We start from the raw sequence: 24,280 nt of genomic DNA, 5'->3' as shown, positions 1-24,280 counted from the left end.
ACTGTGTGACGGCGGCACGAAGCCAAACGAGCCCGCTTCCCCTCTCCCGCCGTCTCCTTCGCTCTTCCCTTCTTCCGTCTTTATACCTTTGCAGCTGTGCCCGCTGCTGGCAAAACTTTACGAAATGTCTAAATTACCAACGCAAGGTCTGATGGACAGTATCCCTCACGCTTCCATTTTTTTATAGCGCTTTTGCGCCAATCCTCTCCCCTTCCCCGTTTTCATCGCTTTCATAATTGCCACCAACATAATGACACAGTTGCTGTGGCAACCGTCTCTCTCTCTCTCTCTTACTTTCTCCATGTCTCTGTCACACACACACACGCGCGCGCGCATGCACACACACACAAACCCCTTTTACTCAGTCATTCCGTTTCATTTGTCGCCTGCTTTAATTTAGCAAAAAAAAACCTTGAATTTACGCGTATATCTTTGCCAATTAAGCTTTAAAAAAATAAAAACTTTTATGAAGGAGCAGTGGCTAAATTCCTTCCTCCAGTTCCAACACATGCAGGCGTGCTCCAGGGTCACTCAATTAAAAGAGTCGGATTGGAGGTGAAGGCCACCAGAGTCTGATGACCATCGGGGGGGGGGGTGAGAGTCTCATCACGCACCAGCCACCAATCACAGCGCGCCCCCACTGGCGGACCTCCGTGAAGACAGTCGCAGTTAGGCAGTGGAACCCATCTCGCCTGGAAATTATGAAGGGAACCAGCTGCAGTCGATCCTAGATAAAGAAAAGTTTAAATTGAGAGATTTCTCTGCGTGTGTGTTGGGATCGATTTGGCTTCCTTGTGTTTTGAGCTCGCGCGTCCTCCCGAGTAGTTGCACTGTAACTTGCGCTCTCACACGAGAAACCGGATTTTCCGACGTAGTGATCGTTGAATCGCTTCGTCACATGTATCCGAACATTTAAGAACATCTCGTCGGCCCCTCTCTCTCTTTCTCCCTCTCCCCCTCTCTCTCTCTCTCGCTTTCTCTCTCTGCCCTTTTATCTTCTTCTTCTTCTTCTTCTTCTTCTCTCTGCCCTCTTTCTGCCGTGATGATGGATTACCAATAATAGCCGGATGGGGACACGTGAAGAACAATTGAGATCTGCATCCTCTGTGGAGAAACCCGTTTAAAACAGGTGTCAGATCCGGGCAACAGTTCCAGCTGCCCCGATCCTCCTCGTGCCACAATAACAGGCTGAGAAGAGAAGCAGTGCGCAGGCTCCCCCACCGCTGTTCTCCGGCACCGAACCCTCAGAGCAGCGCACAGGTAAGACACGACATTATGCACCTTTTCATCGTCATCATCATTATTATTAGCGCCATGCTAATTTACCGCCATCACCCGCAACGAAAAACAAAAAAACTGTTCGCTACTCGTGATCTTTTCTGTATGAAAAAAAAAAAGGTTTTGCATTTTTTTTTTTTGTTGCAAGGGCTGTCAAACAAAACCATTTGGACGAAAGCTGCGCCATAGAAACGTATTCACGCCTCGCGCTTTATGGCATGTTTTCATGTATTTCTTTTAAATCATTTTGAGGCTTTTACTCCATAGCACATTGGGGGTGTTATGAACATATTGTTACCGAGACCGACACACAGACACATCCAGCCGGACTACACTCACAAACACGCGCACCGGCACGGGTACACCCACGCACTCTTAGCTCACTGATACATGCAAGTCATTTCCATTTCCCGCATGCTCGTTCGATTCAAGTTGCAACTTGGAAGCCAAATTGAAGATTTTTTTTTCTTATTATTATTTTTCTCTTACTTGAAGTGTCGAAAGCCAAATGCAAAGTCATTGCGCATCATTTATTGCACTGTTGCGACAGAAAGAAAAAAACGCTGCGCCGCTTTCATCGTAATTACATGTCATCATCAACATCAATGTCACTTGTATTCATTGATTAACCTCAAACTGAGACGCATTTCAGCATTCGGCATTTTTTTTGTTGCAACAGCGTGCCTAAAGAAGAAGAAAAAAGGGGCCATTTTGTTTCATTTCCAACAACCTGTTGAAATTGTTGCACGCCCAGGCGTCTGCATGCTGCAATGAAAGTGCGGGGAGCCCTTTGAATTATTTGCGTTGATGGGCCAAATATTGCTAGGAACGAAAGGAATCTGGATGGGAATGGGCTGTTTAACCTCCAGTGGCCATGTAACAGTTATGCATGTGTTTCCCTTCACCCTTCAGTTTCCATCCTCACTCTCTCTCCCTCTCCCTCTCCTCCTCTCTACTGCATTGCTTCAGCAGCGCCGCGTATAGAAATACCGACAGGCAAACATTGTGCCTCTACCCCGGGTCGAGGCACATTCCACACTTCGTGCTTTCGTGTGTGCGAAGATCGACTCTCTCCAATTCCTAATTTGAGTTCTCAACCAATGGTTCGAAAAGCTGTAAATGCCCATTCATTTTGGGGAGTGGTTCCGGACACATTAAGGCCCAAATTGATGTGGGCCAAAAAAAATCCGCCGACGTGAAGTTGAGCGGCGGCGTCCGTCGTCCTCTCGGGCAGATGTGACTTTGAAAATCTGCTTGTGCTTAATGGTTGTAGATTGGATTCTGCCTCCTTTCCCTTTCACGGGCTCCTTCACTCACACACAGACAGAGCTGCAGTGCTATTCTGAGAGAGTTAGATGCCTCAACCCACGCACAGAATCGGAGAAAGGCAGAACGAGAGAGAATAGAGGAGAAGGACACGGAACAAGAGCAATAAAGGAGTGAGAAAGAGACTGTGAAGGAGGTTTAAAAAAATTCCTACTATAGTCTCTCACATGCACGCAACGCCTTTTACAGTTTCACATTTTGCCCCCTTTTAGCTGCTCCACCAGCGGCTGATTTACAGTCTCGATTAGCACTCTTCTGCGTGGCGTTGCCCGCAAATTGCAGGTCTGTTGTTGCGATGCTGTTTGTGTGATGTGCTGTGTTGTATTGGTAAGTGCTGGGAGAAATGTACTTGATTCTGTGCCACCCACACACCGCCCTCCCACTCACGGTCGTCTCTGCATCTATACCTCTGGCTCTTCCCGCTCGCCACAATCTCCTTTGCTCATTTAAATCCCAACCCTGCATTTATCCCTCTGCTCTCGTTCTCCTTTTTCTCCATCATTGGCTTCTCGGGGGGCTCCCGCAACACCAAACAGGCAGACTGACACACACACACACACACACGCACACACACACACACACACACACGCACACGGAGGCCTCGCACAATGCCCCGAAACAAAATTATTGAAACAAAATGTCTGTGTTGTTGTCAGTGCAGGGTGTCTTTTTAATCATGCCTCTCGCTTGTGTTGCAGCGGACACACTGCAGGCGGGGTCGACGTGTAAACTCCCCCCCCCCCAAAAAAAATCTGGGAATCAAACAGAACATTTAGAGAGGACAGAGGGAGACTTTTCAAACAGTCGGTTGGAGAACGGCTGCCTTTTGTGTTTGTGGTTTTTCTTCCCCCTGAACTCTCCTCAGAAGGTCAGAGGAGCATGTAACTGAAACAAGTGGAGCCCTCGGTGATTTCAGCATTCTGTCTCCCCCATCTGTGCCTACTTTCTGCGCTACAGATAGGGACATTTTTGATAATTACATATAATTATAATTTCTGTGGGAGACGGATCTGCCTCTGTCTATTATTGCCAACACCTCCAACACAATAACTTCACACATTTACATATTTCTCAACAAAAGTGATATTCTTTGAACAAATCAGGAATGATTTTACTTTGAGAGACATGTCACATGGAGATGCAATGTCTCATTCAGTTCACATGTAATTAGTGATTCTGTTGAATGACGGGTAACTTTTTGTGGCTAAAAGCTGAATAGAGAGCATTTAAAATCCCGAACGTTTGCCTCATTTTGCAGCGCCGGGAGTCAGTTCCTTGGTTTATGCTTACTCTTGATTTTCATCTGTTTCAGTCTTCTGGCACTCAAGCTGAGCTTCCCTCATTATCACACCCTCCTCGATCGCAGTTGCGGTCGGTACCAGACGACGGCGGGTGCACACACATCCAACACTGGAAGAGATTGAGATAAAGTACACGGTGTATCGACAGATGTGGCGTTGAGATACGTCCCTGCTCTAGAGAAGCTCGGGTCTGTCCACCCCATTGGATTATTTACAATGCTGATATACTCAATTTATAGGAAGAGCATTATAGATTTCGTAAGCTTACAGCTTAAATAAGTGCCAATTCTGAATGTATGTACTTCCAGAATAAGATAGTCATCCAGGAATGAACAAAGCAGATACAACTGTTTACATATGATAAAACACGAGCCATAGACTATTGTTCAAGTGCCGTGATCAGCACAGGAATGTAGACTGACATATTTTATTGAAAATCCTTTGCTTCTAATTATAACTGGCCTTTCTAAAATGTATTTCATCCAGCGGTACGTCAGGCTATTTGTCCTTTTATTCTGTGTCTGAGTGTAGGACAAGGCATTAGGCACTAAAAGGATGAAGATGGGGTTTTTTTTCAATTTGTCCTTTTTACAAAGTTGCATCAATTTTAGTGTTCTTGAGAGGGCAACAGATGAAGTCATCACACATTCAGAGTTCCTTTCTAGCAGTAAGCTAAAACCATTTTAATACCATTACCGACAATTATTGAAACCTAACTACTGTTTTTGATAGTGTTAGACCTTTTGATTTGGAATGTTCCTGACCTTTTCTAATATTACACGATAAAATTCCTCCAAAAAAAGAGAGGCTTTAAATTTGATTGTTCAACATTACTGAATGAAACTACTGATACATCATCAATATCCATTGGGTTCTACATGCTCCTTGAATATTTCACATGCCATTCTAGTGGGTTAAACTGCAACAGCGGATACAGCGGTGTAACTGCATTGACTCAACACCAGAAAATAGATCTCTTAGTCATGTAAAAATGACGCCCACCACCAATCTCCTAGTCCTCGCTGTCTCCCTGCTCTCCCTCCTTACTGCCCCACTCACCACTGTTGCGGAGACCTCTCCGTCTCCCCCTCCTCGGCAAAAAGACCGCTCACAGAGGCCTTTCACCAGGGAGCCCAGAGCTGGATCCAGCCCTCCCTCCCTGCTCCTCGCCATGCAGGCCAATATCAGGCCAGCCGCTCTCCAAGGGAGGACCAAAAGCCCTGAGAAACTTCCGGAAACCTCGGAGGGGGTTCTGGAGGCGCCTCCGAGAGCCCTTCCCCAGGTCATGTTCCCCAAGAATGTGACTTCATCGGAGGCCCTTGCCCCTCCCTTGGGTGCCGCCCAGGTGGCGCCCATTCGACCCCGTATGATGGACGTATGGTTCGATTTTTGTCGGGGTTATTATGACGTCATGGGACACTTTGACAGCGCTTTCAACTGCTCCAAGGACAACTTCATTTTTTGCTGTGGAACCTGCCACTACCGCTTCTGCTGCCCAGACCGTAGCCGGCAGCTGGAGCAGGAGAACTGTAATAACTATGACTCTCCGGACTGGGCCAAGCCGCAGACCGACACCATGCTGTTACCAGACGACTCGGGTAACGATCCGGACTTTGATCCTCTGAAGCAGCAGAGCCACAACACGGGCTTCGTCATCGGAGGCGTGATTGTGTTCATGGTGGCTGTCGCCGTGGGGATCAAGGTGGTCTTTAACAAGGTGCAACAGGAAGCCCACCAGAGGGACCTAAACATGCCCAGGTGAGGCTTTGGAAAATATTTGTTCATCACCTCTCACTTCTGAATTTTCCTACGTAAATTTATACATGAATGCTTTAATGAAATTAGGTCCTCGGAACGCCATAAATGGCCCTCATTCATCACCCCGGGCTCAGAATGATGTTAGTCATCAGATGAAACACATTTGTTCTTTTTAGCGACTGGCTGCTGCAGAATTTGTGGTTGTTTGGATTTCTCTAGGCTTCTTATCTCATACATGGACAATAATGTTGAGAATAAAGATTTGCATTTAGATTTTTGTACAGGTTGCAGTTGTTTATCTGATGGTGGTCGTCGACTTGTACACATCGTTAGGTTAATCCTTTAAGGAATGGTACTGATTAACAGAGAACTTTTTCATTCTAATCCTGCTTATTCAAGCACTGTCACAGATTAGTCATTTAACACAAATTGATCACCAAACTATTAGGGTTTACCCTTTGCATTCCATGTATAGATTTTATTAATGTCCAAAAAAACCATCCTGCGAACAACATTGAATGACAAAAAAATAACATCACAGAAAAATGGACTACTTATCATAACTTCATGGATTTAATATGATGGTCAGCCATTAGCCAATAGTTTATTCTCAAATGAATCTTGTTTTTGCCTTTTGCTCATTCTATTACATCGTTAGAGCCCTGGTTGACATGTTGCGGCATCAGTCCAGCCCCGTCCAGCAGGATGAGAGAAACAACAGTGTGGCTTTGGCAGTAGGGGACCCACAGGGCACCCTGAAGAGACCTCCAAAAAATCTTTACGCCCCAGGACTGCCGAGCAAGGACAACAGATGTGAGAGTTCAGGGTCCTTTGTAACATTAGTAAACAGCAACATGTTTTCTATGTCCCAACATCAGGATCTCTTTGTAGCCATTATCTTAAAATATCTACCAGAAAGTGGGGTGAGTTGTGCCAGTTTTTACTCAAAGTCACTTTAAAGCGAGGCCATGACAGTAGTGCCTTCAACTTAAGGATGTACATATATTTCAGGACGTGGTGCATCACTGGGAACAATAACTTTGGATCAGAAATAAATTGTTTCAGAAATCTAGCTTTTGGGAAAAATGTGGTCTTGTGGCCCAACTTGCCCCTGGTGCGGGGTAAGTTGTGCCTTTGTGGGGAAAACGTGTCTATAATTGTTCAGACACTACATTCGAAAAACCTTAATCATAGACATGTTTACCTTTTAAAGGAACAAAAAGTGTGCTTACCTCTCATGCCATGTATCTCTCTTCTTTGGAGGATGAGTAAAATGGATGGCTTTTCAAAATTATGTGGTCATATGACCAATTTCTTCTATGGTTTTCCAGAAACAGGGGGTGGATCTACTTCCCCCCTGGCACAAATCACCCCACTCTCCCCTACGTCTATTTGAAGATGTTGAGGAGCACTGTGCATGTGAGATGTTGTGAAGGTGAATTGATGCCAAAATGTCTTTCAGTGCCTTTCATCTTTGTATGTTAAAGGACCATTGAACTGGAAATTGCCTGACATCCATTTTGAGCTGATTACCTTATGTTCTTCTTGCAGTGGGCAATTTGCAACACAATTTCATTCACCCATCAGGCACCAGCCCCAAACACACCGCCACTATCGGTAAGGCAGCTGGTGACAGCCGGGCTCCTCTGTAAAGTGCATGTAATCACCACGGTGCTTCATTTACCTTGTTCAGTTTCATTTAAGCTCAGACTCATTAATCCAAATAATAATAATGATTATCGCAGCTTTGGTTGCTTGTGTTCAAAGCAAGTTCAAATCTGTCTGTTCCAGTGAATTTTAGCAGATTCTCACACAGCTACTTGCACTAAATCCAGAGGCACAAATCTCATTTAACACCCAGTTGTTTTCTCGCCGCGGCCTCTGTAGAACGCACCCCTCGAATGAACAATGCTCAGCTGGCAGCAGGAGGCACCCTGCTTTCCAGTAAACACAACAACACCAAATCCCAGCCGGCCTTCCACCACTCCCTGCACAACCTGGCTCAGCTGCCTCCCTCCTACGAGAGTGCCACCAAGCCTGAGCTCAACAGATACTCCTCGCTCAAACGCCTCGGTAAGTACCTTCATTTCACGAGAAATTAGGATGAATGTACCAGTCTGTCTGCCCTTCTCTTCCCTCGCAGCTGTTCCATGAGCACTGGAGCACTGTGACACTCTTGACACCAGGACACAAAGTGCAGGATGCATCATTATGTGCTGATGCTATTTACTGTGGTGATAAACAATTCAGAGACATTTTGTTTCGCTTACAGAGAAAGGTCTCGATGAGTACTCGTCTGGTTACTGCACCACTAAGAGACGGCCTCACACAGCCCAGCCGGCCCTGCAGTCCTCTCAGCACCATCTCCACTGGGGTGGAGACTACACCCTCAATGGTAGAGGAACCCTCCCAAGGCACGCAATTCGTCCCTGGATCCCGCCGCAGCCTTCTGGCATGCCAGCCTCGCCAACCCCCAACCCTTACCCTCTGGATCCCCCAGAGCCTCAGTACAACCCTAATTACGAAACTCTCTCCAAGCCCCAGAGGAAAGTTAAATCCAATGACCAGCTGCTCAACATGGGAGACGTCCCTGGCAACACAGGGACACTGTCCAGGATGTCCAAGAACCAGCAACACCAGTATTACAAAGCCATGGCAGCCTCCAGCAAGAACTCCAACACGCAAACCCTCACTAGGAAGACCCAGGACAGGCAGGAGAGACAGGAGAGGCAGGACCGGCAGGATAGGCAGGACCGGCAGGACAGACAAGACAGGCAGGAAAGGCAAGATAGACAGGACAGGCAGGACAGGCAGGACAGGCAGGAACGGCTACTCATGTCCCCGGACCACTTGGAAGACAGGATGGGGGTCGGTGGGATGGGAGTTGGCGGGATAGGGGTCGGTGGGATGGGGGTCGGGGGGATGGGGGTCGCGGATCCATACGCCCACACAGGGGGAAATGTCCCCACGCTGCCTCGCCAGCAGAAGGCCCAGTCACAGCAAAATGTCTGCGCCACACCCTCCCTCGACCGACACCACATGATCAAGATGAACTCTCACCCCACGTCGGGACGAGAGCAGGAGAGGAGCACGGCCATGACGGGGCACATGAGCGGGGGCATGGGCTGGGCGGGCGAGCAGCAGCAGCAGCAGCAGCAGCAGCAGCAGCAGCAGCAGCAGCAGCAGCAGCAACAGCAGCCCGGCCAGGGGGTAGTCATGGGAACGGGAACACTAGGGGGCCACAGTGCTAGGAGGATGGCTTTTGCAGCGAAACGGCAGAACACCATTGAGCAGCTACATTTCATACCGGGGGGAGGAGGTGGTGGGGGGTCGGCAGGAAGTGCAGGAGGGAGTCAGGGCATCAGGACGGGGAGTAAAAATGAAGTGACGGTGTAAGGTTTGTGCCTAATGTAGAGTTTACCCCTCATCAAGGATATGGGAACAGATCACCCTTCTACACCTAACAATTAGATCATCAGCTACAATAAATACAACTAGAAGTATAGAGTACAGTAATACTATAACATGTTAAGAGTATTCAAATTAGTGTTATCTAACAATTAAATAATCTCAATATTATTAGTTAATTAGAAATCTAGATGGGGAATATCCATTCCAATTAGATTATAGCCTACATCAGCCATATTTTGTAAAAGAAATTGCCATATTGCCATAAACAGCGGTGCCATTATTGTAGATAGAGTGACTCGAAGGGTGAAACAAAACCAACATAAGTGTTGTTCATAATTTAGTTTTTATAATTGTTTTTCAAACGTACTCAGGAGCCATATTAGATAGGAAAGATATATACTTGTATATATATGTATGTATATATACACACATATAAATATATATTTGTGTATGTATATAAATATATGTCTGTATATACATATATGTATGTGTATATATATACACATACATACATATATATATATATACACACATGTATATATGTATATATACATATTTATGATGAAGAGGAGAAACATCTGGAATATTGTCACAGCTGGACCTGCTGGACTGTCGACCTGCTTTGCTCTTGCCAACAATGATTTATCAAATTGAACCTCACAGGGGAGAAGACTGGTGGACCAGATGAGTGTGAATAAACCGTGTGCCTGATGAGGGATTTTGGACCTCATCCTGACGCGGAGAGAAAGGACTGATATTTGTTGCTTCCCATGTAAACGAGTGGACGAGGTGGGGGCTTTTTCTTAGTGGGACACTGCAGCCCGACGCTGTAAGCAGGAGCTGAGACCGGACGTAACCACATTCCCGATCTGACGCCTGGGTTGCCTAGTTCTCCATGTGACCTTAGATCCGAACCCCCAGGGGGACTCACAAACTGACCACTGTTCCACAACAGGAGTCTGAACCGATGTTAGAGTATGTTATGGGAAAGATTCCCCTAATGTTCCCATCTCAAGATCAGGACCAAACCGTAAAAAACGATGGGCTACCAAATAATTTAGAGCCATCATGTCATTGTTAGTACAAAAATATCTTGACACAAACATAGAAGCGCCGAGAGACGCATGTGTTCAGTTTACCAATAAAAAGGAAACTTGCTTCGCTGCAGGTTGTGAACGAAGAGCAGAGGTTTTTCTACAGAGCACAAATGAATAGACCGTGATGCAGAGGTTGCACTTACACCACTGTACTTCAAAGCCATTTATGGAAGAAACAAAGAAAAACACCACAGAGGAAGCTCGTCTGACAATCACCATTTTATTATTCTCGCCAGGTGACAAATTATACAAGTCAGAGATATTTTGTACAGTCAAAGGATTGGCTTCAGAGCAAGCCAAAAAACCTGAGTCAGGAGAGAGAGGGCAACTTGAAGCTTTCTCCTGCCTGGCTCAGTACGGCGTAAGAGACTTGGATGGTAAGGAAGCCCTCCCCAACCTCAAGAGGAAGAACTTGCTGTATCATAACGCACTTAAGGGAGACGTAACAGCACTTCAGCCAGTTATAGAAACAAAACGACAAAAAAACAGAAAAGAAAAAACCTTCATCAATAACAACGCTTATCAATACTAAGGGCTATCCTATCCTATATACTGTAGTATGTGATATCTGTGGTCCATATACAATGGTATCTCTTTCTCTTGATTTTGTGTTGATATTGTCATGATGTATTAAGTATTAATGTGTACAAAAAACAAGAGCAATTTAAGCACAGTTCAAAGAGAAACATAGAGACAAAAACTTTGCACAAATCCATCCCCTGATATTTGCACCAGATACAGACATCTGTATCGTGTCCTCAAGGTTTACATTCTGTACAAGTACGGCCGACATTGTGACTGATCAATTGGGAGGATTGTATTGAGAGGATTTTTTAAACGTGAAATCGGAGATAATTACGCGAATCAAGGGGGGAACTCGTTACTGCTTGGCTTCTTTTCAGTCATGTGAAAGGGTACAGAGGTGAAATACTGACAAACAGAAACACAGATTTCCTTTGGACAATCTTCCTATACACAGTGCTCAATGTAGTTGTTATGAATATGATGGAGTGTTATTATTAATGATTATTATAACTGTTACGGTTATTATTAACAATTATCTTATTGTGTGATGTTCTTTTACTTGGTGGGATTTAAGTGTTTATTGTTTTTAGAGTGACTAGCATTCTCACGACTAGTTGGTTTTTTCATACATCTGATCGTAAGTTCAAGTTTTTAAAGACATTCTAAATCTTGATGCATGCCCGCTCCATTTCACTGACAGGCAGTCACGGTATGCCTGGATCTGAAGGTCATCAAATGCTTGTATGCCCAATTTTCCAGCTGGATGTACTGTGCCTAGACATTGGCCTTATGACTTGTTGATCTCAAGTGATTACTTAGGTTTCCACTCGGGTACAAAAGTATCTATTGAAAAAATCTGCAGCCTTCTAAAATGTATGTGTAGACGGCGGTGTTTTACAGACCGGTGAGGGATAGGTGTGTGTGTGTGTGTGTGGCAGGCCAGGGAGTGGTGGAGCAGCAGCTCGACCCGCCAACATATGGGTCGTACACACTATCCCGTGATGCCACAATATATGTGTTTTTCGAAGAATGTACATCGGGTGGAGAAAAATGGAGGTCTAATGGAAACCTGAATGCTCTGAGTGTCTTTTTCAGGGAAACAGGACAGGTGAAATACAGCAGTATAAGATTTTTTTAATAGAGCCACAAAAGGTCTGTAGCAAAGTCTGTAATATATCACAAGCCATATCCATCAAAACTCATTATCACAATTTTATAAATGGTTAATCTAATTTGTGAAAGTATTGTATTTTGTATAGCTAGTACAATCAGAATATTTTGAGTGATCTCTTCAACATTAATTTGAGGATTCAACAAATTATGTGTTCGTATTTAATGAATTGTACAGTGCCAGACTCATAACATTTTGTTGTCTTTCTAATATCATAGCCTCCTACAAGACTACACAGGATATTTATTTTTCACAACCGACAACTAGCAGACGGACAAATCAGCTAAAGAGCTTAGAAAGAAATGAATGAGTATGGTGTGTGTTTTTACCATTCTGCATTCATTTAGAGAGAGGATGGTTAATGGCCACCTGAAGTGTAAAGCATTATTAAGAGTTAATTGTATGGACTGGGATAGTGTCCATTAATATAATTCATGGATTTATTTTCATGCCTATAGATTTCAAAACAACCCTTTTGTTGTTCAATGCATTGACCCCCTTGGATACGACAGTAACAAACAAAGAATTTGTATAATAAAGTTGGTGGGAAAAAAAGTTTTGCCATTCATTATAGAGTGTAGGTTTCTTGCATTAATGTTCTTGAATTATTATTATTAATTATTATGAATGTTATAATAATAAATAATAACCAAGACACTGTTTTCTTTCATTAAGTGATATATTTTAATCCTCTGGAATATTTTAAAGATATTCTTCTATTGTTTGACTTCACACTCTTTTCTTCCAAGGACAAACATTAAGGCACATTGTACCTTACAGTGACATAATATTAATACTGGTAAACTGGGCTGTAAGCCTTACAGTTACTGGAGGAGTATATGCCCATGGGCCTGAATGCTCACACAAATCTAACCACAATTTAGTTAGACATCTATGTTCATTGTTTGCAATTCAAGACCATCTTAAGCGGGACCAATTGAATGTGTAATCTAGTTAAAGCGACACTGTTCCCAATAAAACACATGACAAGCCAATGAGTTAGGCCTGCATCACTGTTTCAGACGAGGTCTATGTTTTTCTGGAAAAAATGTAACATTAATGTTTGCTAAATGCTAAATAAATACATTCTCAACTAAAGGGATCCAACCAGACGCAACGGCTCTATATTAACAAAAAGCTATTAGTCTGGTTTGTTAGTGCGCACACTGAGTGGCTCTCTGATACAATCCCACATCAGTATGTGAGATATTGTATAAGCACATTAACGCTATACAGTACCAGTGGGAGTGGGCAACTGGGCTTTTAAATGAAATGAAAAGGAAAACTTTGTCTTCATATAATTCACAGCTTCAGACCATGTGAGTGCGGAGTTATATCATCAGTACCTGCTGGATCCTTAGAGTGAGGTGAGGGCTACGCAGCTCATATTTAAAACCTCCGGTGAATACATTTATTACACTGAGATGTATGAAGGCACGAATAAAAAAAAGCAGACGGTAACACTGTACTGATAGAAAAATGAAAAATGTTCACTTGCGGTCCACGAAGAGCATGGACAATATTATGTTTGATTTAGGCCTGGCTGCCGCTAATGCAGTACAATCATTGTAGTTTGCACATTTCACCACCAGGAAGTTCAGCTGCTCGTCTGTCTGAGACAAAACCTGTATAAGACCTTAAATTAATTTAAAAGAAAAGCTGCCAAAACGGTCACCATTTTAACGCTTTTATCACATATAACACACTGCCCGACAGCTTTCAGTAAATAAATAAATAAATAAAATGCTTCCTGCTGGCTTCTGTCTGATGGGCATCATATAACACAGGCATGATTACCATCCTCATAATCAGAGAGGCACAGAGCTGAAATCATTCATTTATTTCAGATTGTGACTGAATTAATGACAGGATATGTGTGATGATAAGCCTGAGGTTACGTTCCCTACAACTATTCTCAAAGCAAATTTATTAATTTTTCTTAAAAATTGTATTGATTCAGAGTCTGTTGATTTACGGCTCATCCCTTTTGTGTAGAATGGTTTGGGATAAAGGAGCAGGAACTTCTTGACTGAAAGGCAAATGAAAAGGAAAATCACAAGCTCCTGGTTTTAGGAAGAACAAATACTATAATATACCTTGTTATAAACTGTACACACAAACAAGCAAATGGGAGAAATACGTTTTACCTTTTAATAACATTTATTACAAAATGCATTTATATTATTTAATCTTACATGCACCTGTTCAACCTTTTCTTCACACTTGTATCTGTAAAATACATATTATGATTGGCTGTTAAACTATAAAATCAGATCATTAACAATTGGGTTCACGTCCCTGATATGTGATGTATGAGGAGCTGTTTTCTAAAGCTGCCATCAGATCAACCTAGAGATCATACATGGGATAGCGTTTATTAAAGTCATCATTGATGTGTAACGTAACTTTCATAATTCACAATCGAATATATGAACCTAATAAGGAAGATATGGAATTAATACTACAAATATATACTTTTATTCATTTGACGCTATTTATTTTTCCGTTATCGTCAAAACCACTGAGACTGAGACACTTTTCACGTAAGCGGGCAGATAGATGGTCGTGGAAGTGAATTTAAACTAATTTGGTAACTTTACCAAACAGTATGAAACTAAGGATATTAATGTGTCACGTTTGTGGGAGACGTTCCCCCCATTAACGCAGGAGTAGATCCGCTGTGAGCCCTGTGCAGCCGCCCGTGAGCCCCGCTCGCGCTACCCGGAAATATTACAAGGGCCGGAAAGGACCGATGTTAAGGGAGCACACGTCACTCACTTTTACCCAAAAAATATCATCACCGACCATCCAATTTTGTCTCGGCCGTTGAAAATCTTTAGCTAAAGCTCCCCGTCGACGCAGACGGCGGACACCAAACGCCGAGGAGACGCCTGCGGCTCGGCGTCGATTTCTTTTGGGGAACCGTGTAAGTGTTCACTCGGAGCTCAGCATCAGTGAAAATGGCCCTGGCTAACGACTGGAAAACAGCACGCAGAAATGGAAGCGGGCGATAGCTAGCTAGGCAGTTAGAAGAAGGCGTGACAGGCCTCATCCACACGCAACTGTGCTACGCGACTGAATGCGTTGGTAAACATTCGCCGATTGTAGGTTACGCGTGTGTTTGTGTGCTAACGCTAGCCTCGTAACGTCAACGGCGGGCGGCGGGCTTTTTACTGGAGAGAGAATCGCAAAGATGGCTAACGTTAGCTGCCGCGGCGGCGCTGCTGTAGATTGCGTGTAGGCACCGAATGGCTAAGCACGCCGAGCTCGTGTAAAAAAAAAAAATGAACCGAGAAGTTTTGAAAATACAAGCGCGTCCAATGTTATCCTACTTTTTTTTTCTTTCCAAAAGTGAGCCAATACTAATGCGGGATGCCTCCTCGAGTGCACCCGTTATTACTTGCGCCTGTAAGATGCCGCTAATGTTTACACTGTGCAGCGGGTGTGATACTGATGTTAATTTGAGCCTTTCTGCCCTTCTTATTCTTCTTCGCAGGACCGGTGATTTTTACGTTAAAATGAGAGCCGGTCGAATATGCGATAGATATTCACCCTCATCCGCCCGGGGAGCTCACTCCCCACTCCGTTCATCACATCGATTAGAGGAAACGGTAAGATACAACGAGGTGAGCAAAACCACATTCAAATTGAGCAAATAACCGGAGGCAGTGTTACGCTCTGCCTTTTTACACAAGTAGAATAACGGCACATGTGAATGCTTGCAACAATTGATTCACGTTTATTTAAAATGATTTATTTCCCTTTTATTAACTACAATAAAAGGGGAATTTAGCAGTATTTGGTTAACAAAATAAGCATCACAATGTCTGTTATAATTGAGACTGCACATAGAGTACAGATCCAACTACAGGCAGTTTAGTTTAATTATTGAACGTTAGATATCTATAAAAAAAGAATGAATTGACATGATGAATTATATATAATATGGAAAATTCACAATACGAATGGATGTAACTTGATATTTGCAGCCCAGTCATCATCTTAGTACACCTAAAGGAATTAAGCAGCATCTGATACTGTTTAATTCCCCCCCCCCCCCCCCCACCATCCCATTTCGACTCAGGGGATCGACCACTTCTCATATTCATTTTCTAAAACAAAACACATTCGCAACTGCATTTTGACATCATGTGTACTAATTCTAGGCCAAGAATGAAATTAACAGTTTAAAGTGCAGATTGCTTTTATGAATATTTGTGACTATTTGGTACTAAATCAACTAAAACCTAAAAGAAGGCAATGTATGGTGCTAAATGTTAACCCCAAAAAACAGAACTTTCTTGTGTTAATAGTCATAAACAATGATTTTCAGAATTATTACTGCACAGAGGGTACAATGTAGCAGAGATGCCACTACTATAAGTATTACCATAAGCCATTTTTTTGTTTTTTTTGTTGTGTCATTTCTTGACACAAGTCTACGCTTCTCTGCTGTCAATTGTCTTCCTCAAAAACATTTGGTGGTTACAGAGTTAGCCACACATTCTGCATTTATACTGTACAAAATAAAGTATGAGATAATGCCCATCACTGAACCGCTGCAGCACGGTAGTAGGTGAGTCAGTGTATAATGGTGTTATAAATTAGGGCCATATATCCAAGGTACCTTTTGTTAAGCAATGTCTGCCTCCTTTCACCACCGGCCGTAATGGCTGAGACCTAATATGAACAGCTCCATGTGTAGACAGTAAGAATGATGACAGTAACTTTTGCCTCCTTAGTAAAGATGTACCTTTTATGATAAAAAGAATTGGCATACATGCAACAGTTCTGGTTGTGCTGCAATCCAGCAGAACCACATAATGGTAAGTTGTTCCAAAACATAAAAGATTGCATATGTTTATTAGCATGTAGGCGTTCCTCTCAATGTAGATGTGTGTATATATAGAAAGAACTTCAATTGTTGAAATTTGTATTCCTTCGCCACGCATTAAATTGTACTTTGGTTGTTTAAACTAAGGGGCTAATTGCCTCACAGTTGCAGCATGAATTATATACTAGTGAGAAAGGAAACTTAAAAGTACAAATTTGTGTTGTCAAATGTAACATATATGTAGAATAAAGATGGCAAATTAAACCTGATGTCAAAGTAATCTAGTGAACTGTACATAATCATTCAGTATTGTGATTTACGGTTAAAATGCAGAATTAATAAAAGTGATGGTTTCACCTAATGTCAGTCATGGAGGAAAATCTCTTAGAATATTACAGTACAGACTTTAAATAAAGTCAAAATAGACTCACTCTAACCGATAGGGGTCACCTCCATATAGGTTGAAGGCTTTTAGCAAAGGACAAAACAAAATCGTACTTAAAAGTTCTGTTCCCCTCGATGACTTTCATCCCTTTTTTGAATTTGTTTTTTCAGCTGTAGGATCGTCTTGGCTGAACACGGATGAGGAATCTTGCTTAGATGAAGGATAATGTCAACGCAGTAACTCTCAAAGGAAACAAGAAGTCATTTGAACTGCTTCTCAATAAAAACTACTTTTAAGCATTTTTAATATTAGGTGGAACTCCTCTACCTGTCTTAAAGACACTTTTACCCTTTGGTCCTAAACTCGTCTTCCCGGCCACCCCACTCATTTTGGAAGTAGAGTGTGGGCAGTGGATAATCATCAGGGAGTAACGGCACCAGAAGTAAACTATCTGGAGAGACAAACTTAAGATTTAAGACATTCAAGTAGTTCTGGAAAATATACTAGCATAGCCTCACTGTTAGGGTAAAGTTTGTCTTTCACCAGTCAGTGCTGGGATCATTGTTGCCGCCCCTAGTGCTGGAGGTTTGGCCCGTGCACCCCCATGTGCCAGTGAGTGGGAAATGTTCCAATTTGGAAAATACAATCTGGACATTATAGAGATGTTAAGTGGGCATCAGGCCCACCAGTTTAAAGGCCTCGGCTTAGATCGACAACTACAGCATCAGCAGCAAGTGCAACTTCACCAGCATCAACTCCAGCAGCAGCAGCAGCAGCAGCAGCAGCAGCAGGCTGAGTCTTCTGGAGCTCTTCTGTCTGGACTTGGCTTGGGACCCCTGCAGGGGTCAAGAGGTAACGCCTTTTCTGATTCTGCCTCCATTTTTGCCAAGATGAGTGCCCCTCCTCCCCCACCTTTACAACAACAGCCTTCCTCATCTCAGAGCTCTCGTTCAAAGTCAAGCAAGATGAGCAGCAGCAGCAGCAGCTCAAGCCATTCTTCAGGCTACCCGCAGTTCCTGCGCTCTTTCCACCCGTCTGAGGCAGCACTAGCACAGGAGCAGTTACACCCAGGTGTAGGGCGTTTTGAGCACTTTGCTGGGGGAAGTAGCAGTAGTGGGAGTGCTGGGGGATTAGGAGGATTAGTAACATCAGCACCTCCACCCCCCCCTCCTCTGCATCCAGGCCTCTCTGTCCCCCAAGCATCATCTGGTCCCTCCTCTTCCTCTCCTTCCACTTCAACATCTGTGGCCACCTCTAACAACCCTTCTAGCAGCAGTGCAGTCAGCTCATTGGGGCACCAGTTGGTTGGGGCCCAGTCTGACGCACGAAGCCTTCACCAACAATTTAGTTGCATGTTAGCCGCTAATCAGTATTTCCTCTCTGGGGTGCCTTCTAATGCTAGTTTAGAGCAGTTTCTTGTTCAACAGGGAACCCATAACCACTTAGGGCTTGGTTTAAGTCAGACAGGGGGGGAGCCCGGTTCTAGTCTAGCTCCGCCTCCTGCTTTGCATTCATCCCACTCACATGGCCACCCCACTTCCCAGTCACACCAGGCTCCACAGCAGCCGCCCCAACAACAACAGCTTCCACCTCACACCCTTTCTCATCCTCACTCTCATTCCCATCCTCACCACCCACTCCACCCAGGCTCCCATTCCTCATCACTGGGTGGCTTTGACTTCCAGGGCATCCCTGTACTCTCGTCAAATCAGATAGCCTCTCTGATGCAGCAGGAGGCAGGTTTGCCGCTCCCCTTGCCGCTCCATTTATCCTTATCTAAAGATGACGGTAAAGGGGAAAGTAGTGGAGGTGGAAGTAATAGTAGCGGCGGCAGTAGCAGTAGGAGGAAGAAAGCAATGGCTGGCTATTTGCCACAGAGAAAATCTGAAAGCAGTAGTAATAACACTAGTGGCCATGGCCACGGTGGTAATCCCACTAGTAACGGTGGAGGGCTTAGTCATGGTCAGCCTCCAGCTTTGATTGGGAGCGGGGTTGGTATATCAAATATGGGTGGAGACCCAACATCCCTACTTGCCTCGTCATCTTCATCCTCATCAGTAGTTTCTTCCTCCTCCTCCTCTGCCCGCTCTTCCACTGCTGCCTCAGTACTGGTTACTAATGATTCTCACCTTTCTAAATCTGATAACCACAGCTCAATGCAACCCAACAACACAGAGTCTGATTCAGAGCCTGTTTATAGCTGTGGAGAGTGTGGCAAAAGCTTCCCTCACCTTTCAAGCCTTCGGAGGCATTTGCGCATGCATGAGCCAACCACTGCAGGTACTAGCAATTCTTCTTCTACTGGCCCAAACCCCATTCACATTAAAGCACAGTCTGACCCAAGCCTTCCTCATTCGACCCAAGAAACTCCCCCGACCCCAACCAATTCTTGTCCTAGCCCAGACAAAATATTTAACTGCCCTGATTGTGGCAAAGGCTTTAAGAAAAAGGGGCACCTCCTGCAACATGGTGTTATACACTCTTCAGCCCGCCCATATGGCTGCTCCACGTGCTCTCGGGCTTTTAATCGTAGAGAGTCACTGACACGCCACGAGAAGATACATGAGGAAAAGCCATTCCGATGTCCCGCCTGTGGTCGTGCCTTCCGTGAGAGCACCTCTCTACTCAACCATGCTGCCTCAGGCACCTGCGGCAAGCCAGGTAGGGGACCCAAACAAAGGGGCAGCAAGACAGGATCTGATGGTGAGGACAGAGTCGGGGGAGAGGGTGGAGGAGGTAACGGAGGAGGGGGAACTTATCAGAGCAATAGAAGGGTTATTTATGGGAAAACTGAGGAAGAAGATGGTGTAATCATTGTGGGGGAAGGAGAACCCAAATCAGGTTTAGGATGTGATGGTCTGTTTCAGTCTGGAAGGGGAGTTAATTCAAATGACAGGGACAGAACAGATGCTAAATACGCCACTGACTACTCTCGGAATCGTTACACAGGCTACCATGATGATCATCGTTCTCAAGGTAATCCATCTCCATGCTACTCTGGTGCCTCTCCCTGTGGAAGTGGGATGGCGGGCCCAGCTCTGAGAAAGGCACCCTTGGCTCCAACACTGCATCCACACTCACAGAGCCACAACCAGCACCACCATCCGCAGCAACAGCCCCACCTGCCCCTTTCTTCTCTACTGGATGACTCAGAGGATGATGTCACTAGCTCTGTCAATAATGCAATCTCTGCTATAACAGCGGCTAGTAACAGTGGAAATAGAGGGGATGATAGGGGGGACATCATAGGAGGTCTGCTAGGTGGTCTTGGTTTAGGTCCTCTGGGCTCACCTTCATCAACATCTGGATTAGATAAAAATTTCCGAGGTGGTGGGGGCCAGGAGGCTATGAGCAGCAACCCACAGAACCCTGCTGCCAAACCAAAACGTCCCCGTAAACCCCGAGCTAAGAAGGATCCGGCGGCTGCTGGACAACCCCCCAAACGCAGGCAATACACCCCCAGAATGGGCCCCAGTGGCCTGCCACGCACTCACCTGTGCAGCGTCTGTGGGAAGGGATTTGCACGTCGCGAGACCCTACGCAGACACGACCGCATCCATACAGGAGAGAAGCCCCATCACTGCACTGTTTGCGGAAAGTATTTTAGAGAGGCTTTTCACCTCAGCAAGCATCAAACAGTCCACTCTGGGGCTAAGAATTACAAATGCAGCATCTGTGGGAAAGAGTTTGGTTACTCCCAGAGCCTCAGGAGGCACAGTAAGCTCCACCAGAAAGGGGAGCTGGAGGAGGTGCCCACAACACCAGCTGCGGATAACCTCAACAGCTTTAACCCTAACCCTCAATGTAGCGTGGCCCAAGACAGGAGCCAGAACCAAGCACCAAGCACTTCCTCCTATTACTCCTACCCGCAAGATGTCAAGCCTCAAGACACCAACCCCCAGTCGCAGCCTCCACCCCCACCTCCGCCTCGACTCTACACCTGTGCTATATGTTGGAAGTCCTTCCGCCACCACTTCCACCTGACCGCCCATCACCAGACGGTCCACGAAGGTGGGGGCGAAAAGCTCTTTTGCTGTGAGGTATGTGGAAAGGCATTTGCCTACTCCAACAGCCTCACCCGGCACAGGCAGTCCCAGCACGGGATGACCCGCACGGACGGGACTAATCCGCAAGACGGAAACAGTGGATCTGGAGACAACAGAGGTGGGAGTGATGTGAATCAGTCAACATCAGAGAGCGAGGCTGCCACCAATGCCCTGCTGCAGATGGCTCCATCCACGGAAGGCCACGTAGGCCAGAGTCTTAGTGTCGTCACTCACAGCCACCAGCAGCCACCCCCGCAACCACCGCCGGGTTACTCGCCTCTCTTTTATGACGCTGCGGCTCAGTCGTCGGCCTCTAATGCTCAAGCTTACTCTCAGCCTCTGCCTCCAAACTCTACAATCATGGCCCCCCAGCACCCGCATTCCCCGGCCGGGGTCAAAGGAGAGCACATATATCCAGCCGGATCCCGTAGCCGCACACTCCACACCACAGCCCCGTTCCAGCCCCTTACGGAACTGCCCTCCACCGAACATCATCACCTGCATCATCATCATCATATCTCCCACCATCATCTCCATCATCAGTCAAGTACCCAGTCCCACCAGCACCTCGACTGCAACATCCAGTTGTCACACGATGACATGAGGCAACACAAGAAGAAAAAAAAAAAGTCCAACAGGAGAGAATGGAGGGAAAATAAATGGGATAACCAAGATTTAGTCAGATTGGATGGAAACAAAAAGAAGAGAAAGATAAGTTGTACAGTGAGAAGGAAAATAAATAAAAAACAAGGTTCTCTTCGTTTGACAATTAGGCGAGGAGAAGGATCAGGTAGCGGGTATAAGCTTGTCAACACTGGGGGAATGAAGGTGCAGATCCTCTCGTCCCTCAAAGTCCCCGTGAAACGTTTCGGCTGCCCCATATGCCCCAATTCTGTGTTTTCCCGTAAAGCGGGACTGCTGGTCCACATGGCAGTTAAACACCCACAGAAAGCCTCGACCACTCAGGAGCGACTCAGGTGCAGCGTCTGTGGCAAGCAGTCTCACAGGGCTTTGTCTGCCTTCATCCACCGGGCCTCCCACCGGGCCAGAGGGACGTTCTCCTGCCGACGCTGCGCCACTCGCTTCTGGAATGCCACGTTGCTCCACAGGCACAAGGTGTCCTGCCGCCGCAGGGCCAAAGGACTCCAGCGAGGAGACGCTAACAGGCTGAAGCTTTCAAAGAGACCAGGAGAGAGGCCGACCCAAGGGGGTCAGGAGGAGTTCTCGTATCTACAGGGGCCGTATAGATACTGAGCGTCGCGGTACCAGTAAAGAGTGGCACTCCAGTGTGATATTTCAGTTAAAAAATGGGAAGGCGAGAAAAAAAAAAGGGACATAAAAAGGTGCTGCCTTTTATGATAATATTCTTCGGTCTCTGTTGACATCTACTCGCTGACTATTAGAATGAGTGTGGTAACAACTGCTGTAGAGCATCCTATAAAATTTCACCAGAAATCCTTCCAGATTATATTGGAAGGTGTTTTCAAAGACGTGACTGTTTCCATAGGTTCATTAACCCCTTAAGTGCATTGACACTATGCTTGGCTGACACTGTGCAGTTACTAGACAAGTTTAGGTGAAATTACCTGCTAATGTACTTCTCTCCCCCGTAACTAGACTCCCTGCTGCACCTCTTGCTGTATGATAAACGTCTCTGCTGTGTATTTTGTCTTGTTGTTCACTTAGAGGCTCTAAGGATTTTTTTTCTTCTTTTTTTTAACAATGTAAAGTGCATTTATTAGGAGTAGGGACATGAGGACAAAGACCTTTTGTTAATAGTTTGTCAGTGCATGTTTGTTCTCTGGTCAAGTTTTTAGCTGAGGTTGTGAAATCCTACAGTATGTGATGGTTTATTCAGTACATGCCCAAACGTTTGTAGTGTTAAAACTTGATTTAAAAGTTGCTCTATATTCCTTAGTGATTGAATCACGTATAGATAAAATGTCTAAGTTGCTGGTAATTAGCATTTCAAGGTTCCCTCTCCCGCCAAAATGAAGAAACTTACAAAAAGCCTTGCTTAGTATGTTCACTCACCACTCATTTGAGATATTCCTAGCTTTTATACCAAGAGACTGAAAACCGGTTAAACAGGTGGACTGTAACACATGTTTATCTCATGTTATTTGTATGCTCTTTTTGGCAGTGATTATTTCTACAGTACTTTACGGTGTGTTAAAGACAAGGACCTATATCATGATAGAAACCAATGTAATATTCCATGTATTTATGTGTGTAACCCAATCAGTCTTCATGCCAATCTTATAACCCCTTCTACCGTTTTACTTTTTGCTGAGTTGCAATCATGTTCTTACTGTTTAGTCTTTTTTTCCTTCGGAAGCAAGTTTTAATTACATCATGTCACTTTATTCACATATGAAATGTTCATACCCCTGTCAAGCCTTTTCTCTTTTTTTTTTTCTTCTAAAGAAAAAATAGTTTTAGTATATTTCTATCATATTATTTACTGAAAAGTCAGTAGTTGATTATATTTCAGCAATGAATAAACCTTAAGTGTAATCATTTGTTTTCCTTTCATTTGTCATAAAGCTCCTTTTTGCAACCTCCAGACGATTACAAACTGTAACCGTCACCAAAGTTACTACTGAGGTTTCAAACTCACTTGTATGTCCAGAGTGAATTAAGGGTTTTTAGGATGCGTAAGATTCTGAATCACCTTCATTAGCCGTGGATGTTAACGCATAAAAAGAATTTGGTTCAGTTTTTGTGCTCTTGTATACAAAAATACTAGACAGCAAGGACAACCAAGCTTCTTTCAAGCAGACAATACTATTAAGCTCACTAGTTAAATAGGTGTGTGTGTATTTATTTATTTCTATATATATATATATATATATATATATATATATATATACATACACACTGTGGTGCTTACCAGAAATGATGGGGGGTGGGGTAAATAGGATGTAAGGTGTCGATAGTGTTTCTGCTGCCCCTTCTCTATATCTAATCTGTAGCTAATCCAAACCATGTTGTGATGGACGAGAGCAGGCTTCGTCATTGCAGTGTATCATTGTATCGGCAGCTCTCCGCAGGGCCTTTTTCCCCTCAGGTCCTGGGCGATGGTGGATCCCAGAAACCTGATGGATTCCACAAAAGACAGTGTTGGCCATTGTGATATAACAATGAA

At 44.6% G+C, this 24,280-nt stretch overlaps 2 protein-coding genes across 6 annotated transcripts; both read left to right on the top strand.

Annotated features, from left to right (window-relative positions):
* The first annotated feature begins 642 nt into the window (after positions 1-642).
* LOC119197422 (uncharacterized) lies at positions 643-12,527 on the top strand. The gene is made up of 6 exons (XM_037453698.2): positions 643-1,260; positions 3,303-5,663; positions 6,322-6,476; positions 7,215-7,280; positions 7,551-7,736; positions 7,936-12,527. Exons 2-6 carry the CDS (start codon positions 4,897-4,899, stop codon positions 9,057-9,059), a joined length of 2,298 nt encoding a protein of 765 aa, XP_037309595.2. The 5' UTR covers positions 643-1,260; positions 3,303-4,896; the 3' UTR covers positions 9,060-12,527.
* A 2,012-nt stretch (positions 12,528-14,539) lies between these two features.
* si:dkeyp-69b9.6 (Krueppel homolog 1) lies at positions 14,540-23,650 on the top strand. 5 transcript variants are annotated; one of them, XM_037454697.2, is made up of 4 exons: positions 14,549-14,793; positions 15,364-15,478; positions 17,257-17,938; positions 20,036-23,650. In XM_037454697.2, exons 3-4 carry the CDS (start codon positions 17,710-17,712, stop codon positions 22,384-22,386), a joined length of 2,580 nt encoding a protein of 859 aa, XP_037310594.1. In that variant the 5' UTR covers positions 14,549-14,793; positions 15,364-15,478; positions 17,257-17,709; the 3' UTR covers positions 22,387-23,650. The 5 variants fall into 5 exon arrangements, with proteins under 5 accessions (XP_037310590.1, XP_037310591.1, XP_037310594.1 ...); XM_037454693.2 differs by having other exon boundaries at positions 14,540-14,793; positions 17,257-23,650; XM_037454694.2 differs by having other exon boundaries at positions 14,540-14,793; positions 15,364-15,493; positions 17,257-23,650.
* Positions 23,651-24,280: the final 630 nt, after the last annotated feature.

The sequence above is a fragment of the Pungitius pungitius genome, chromosome 11 (assembly GCF_949316345.1).
Source record: "Pungitius pungitius chromosome 11, fPunPun2.1, whole genome shotgun sequence".
Taxonomy (NCBI): domain Eukaryota; kingdom Metazoa; phylum Chordata; class Actinopteri; order Perciformes; family Gasterosteidae; genus Pungitius; species Pungitius pungitius.
Note: the sequence above shows the minus strand (reverse complement) of the source record. Positions and strands in the feature narration are given on the sequence as shown.

What these genes read in the sequence shown, in the direction of transcription:
- LOC119197422 (XM_037453698.2), top strand. Translation starts at nt 4,897, where the DNA reads ATGACGCCCACCACCAATCTCCTAGTCCTCGCTGTCTCCCTGCTCTCC. An exon ending in GCCGAGCAAGGACAACAGAT is followed by an intron (nt 6,477 to 7,214) that starts GTGAGAGTTCAG and finishes TTCTTCTTGCAG; the next exon opens with TGGGCAATTTGCAACACAAT. An exon ending in CAAACACACCGCCACTATCG is followed by an intron (nt 7,281 to 7,550) that starts GTAAGGCAGCTG and finishes CGGCCTCTGTAG; the next exon opens with AACGCACCCCTCGAATGAAC.
- si:dkeyp-69b9.6 (XM_037454693.2), top strand. Translation starts at nt 17,710, where the DNA reads ATGTTCCAATTTGGAAAATACAATCTGGACATTATAGAGATGTTAAGT.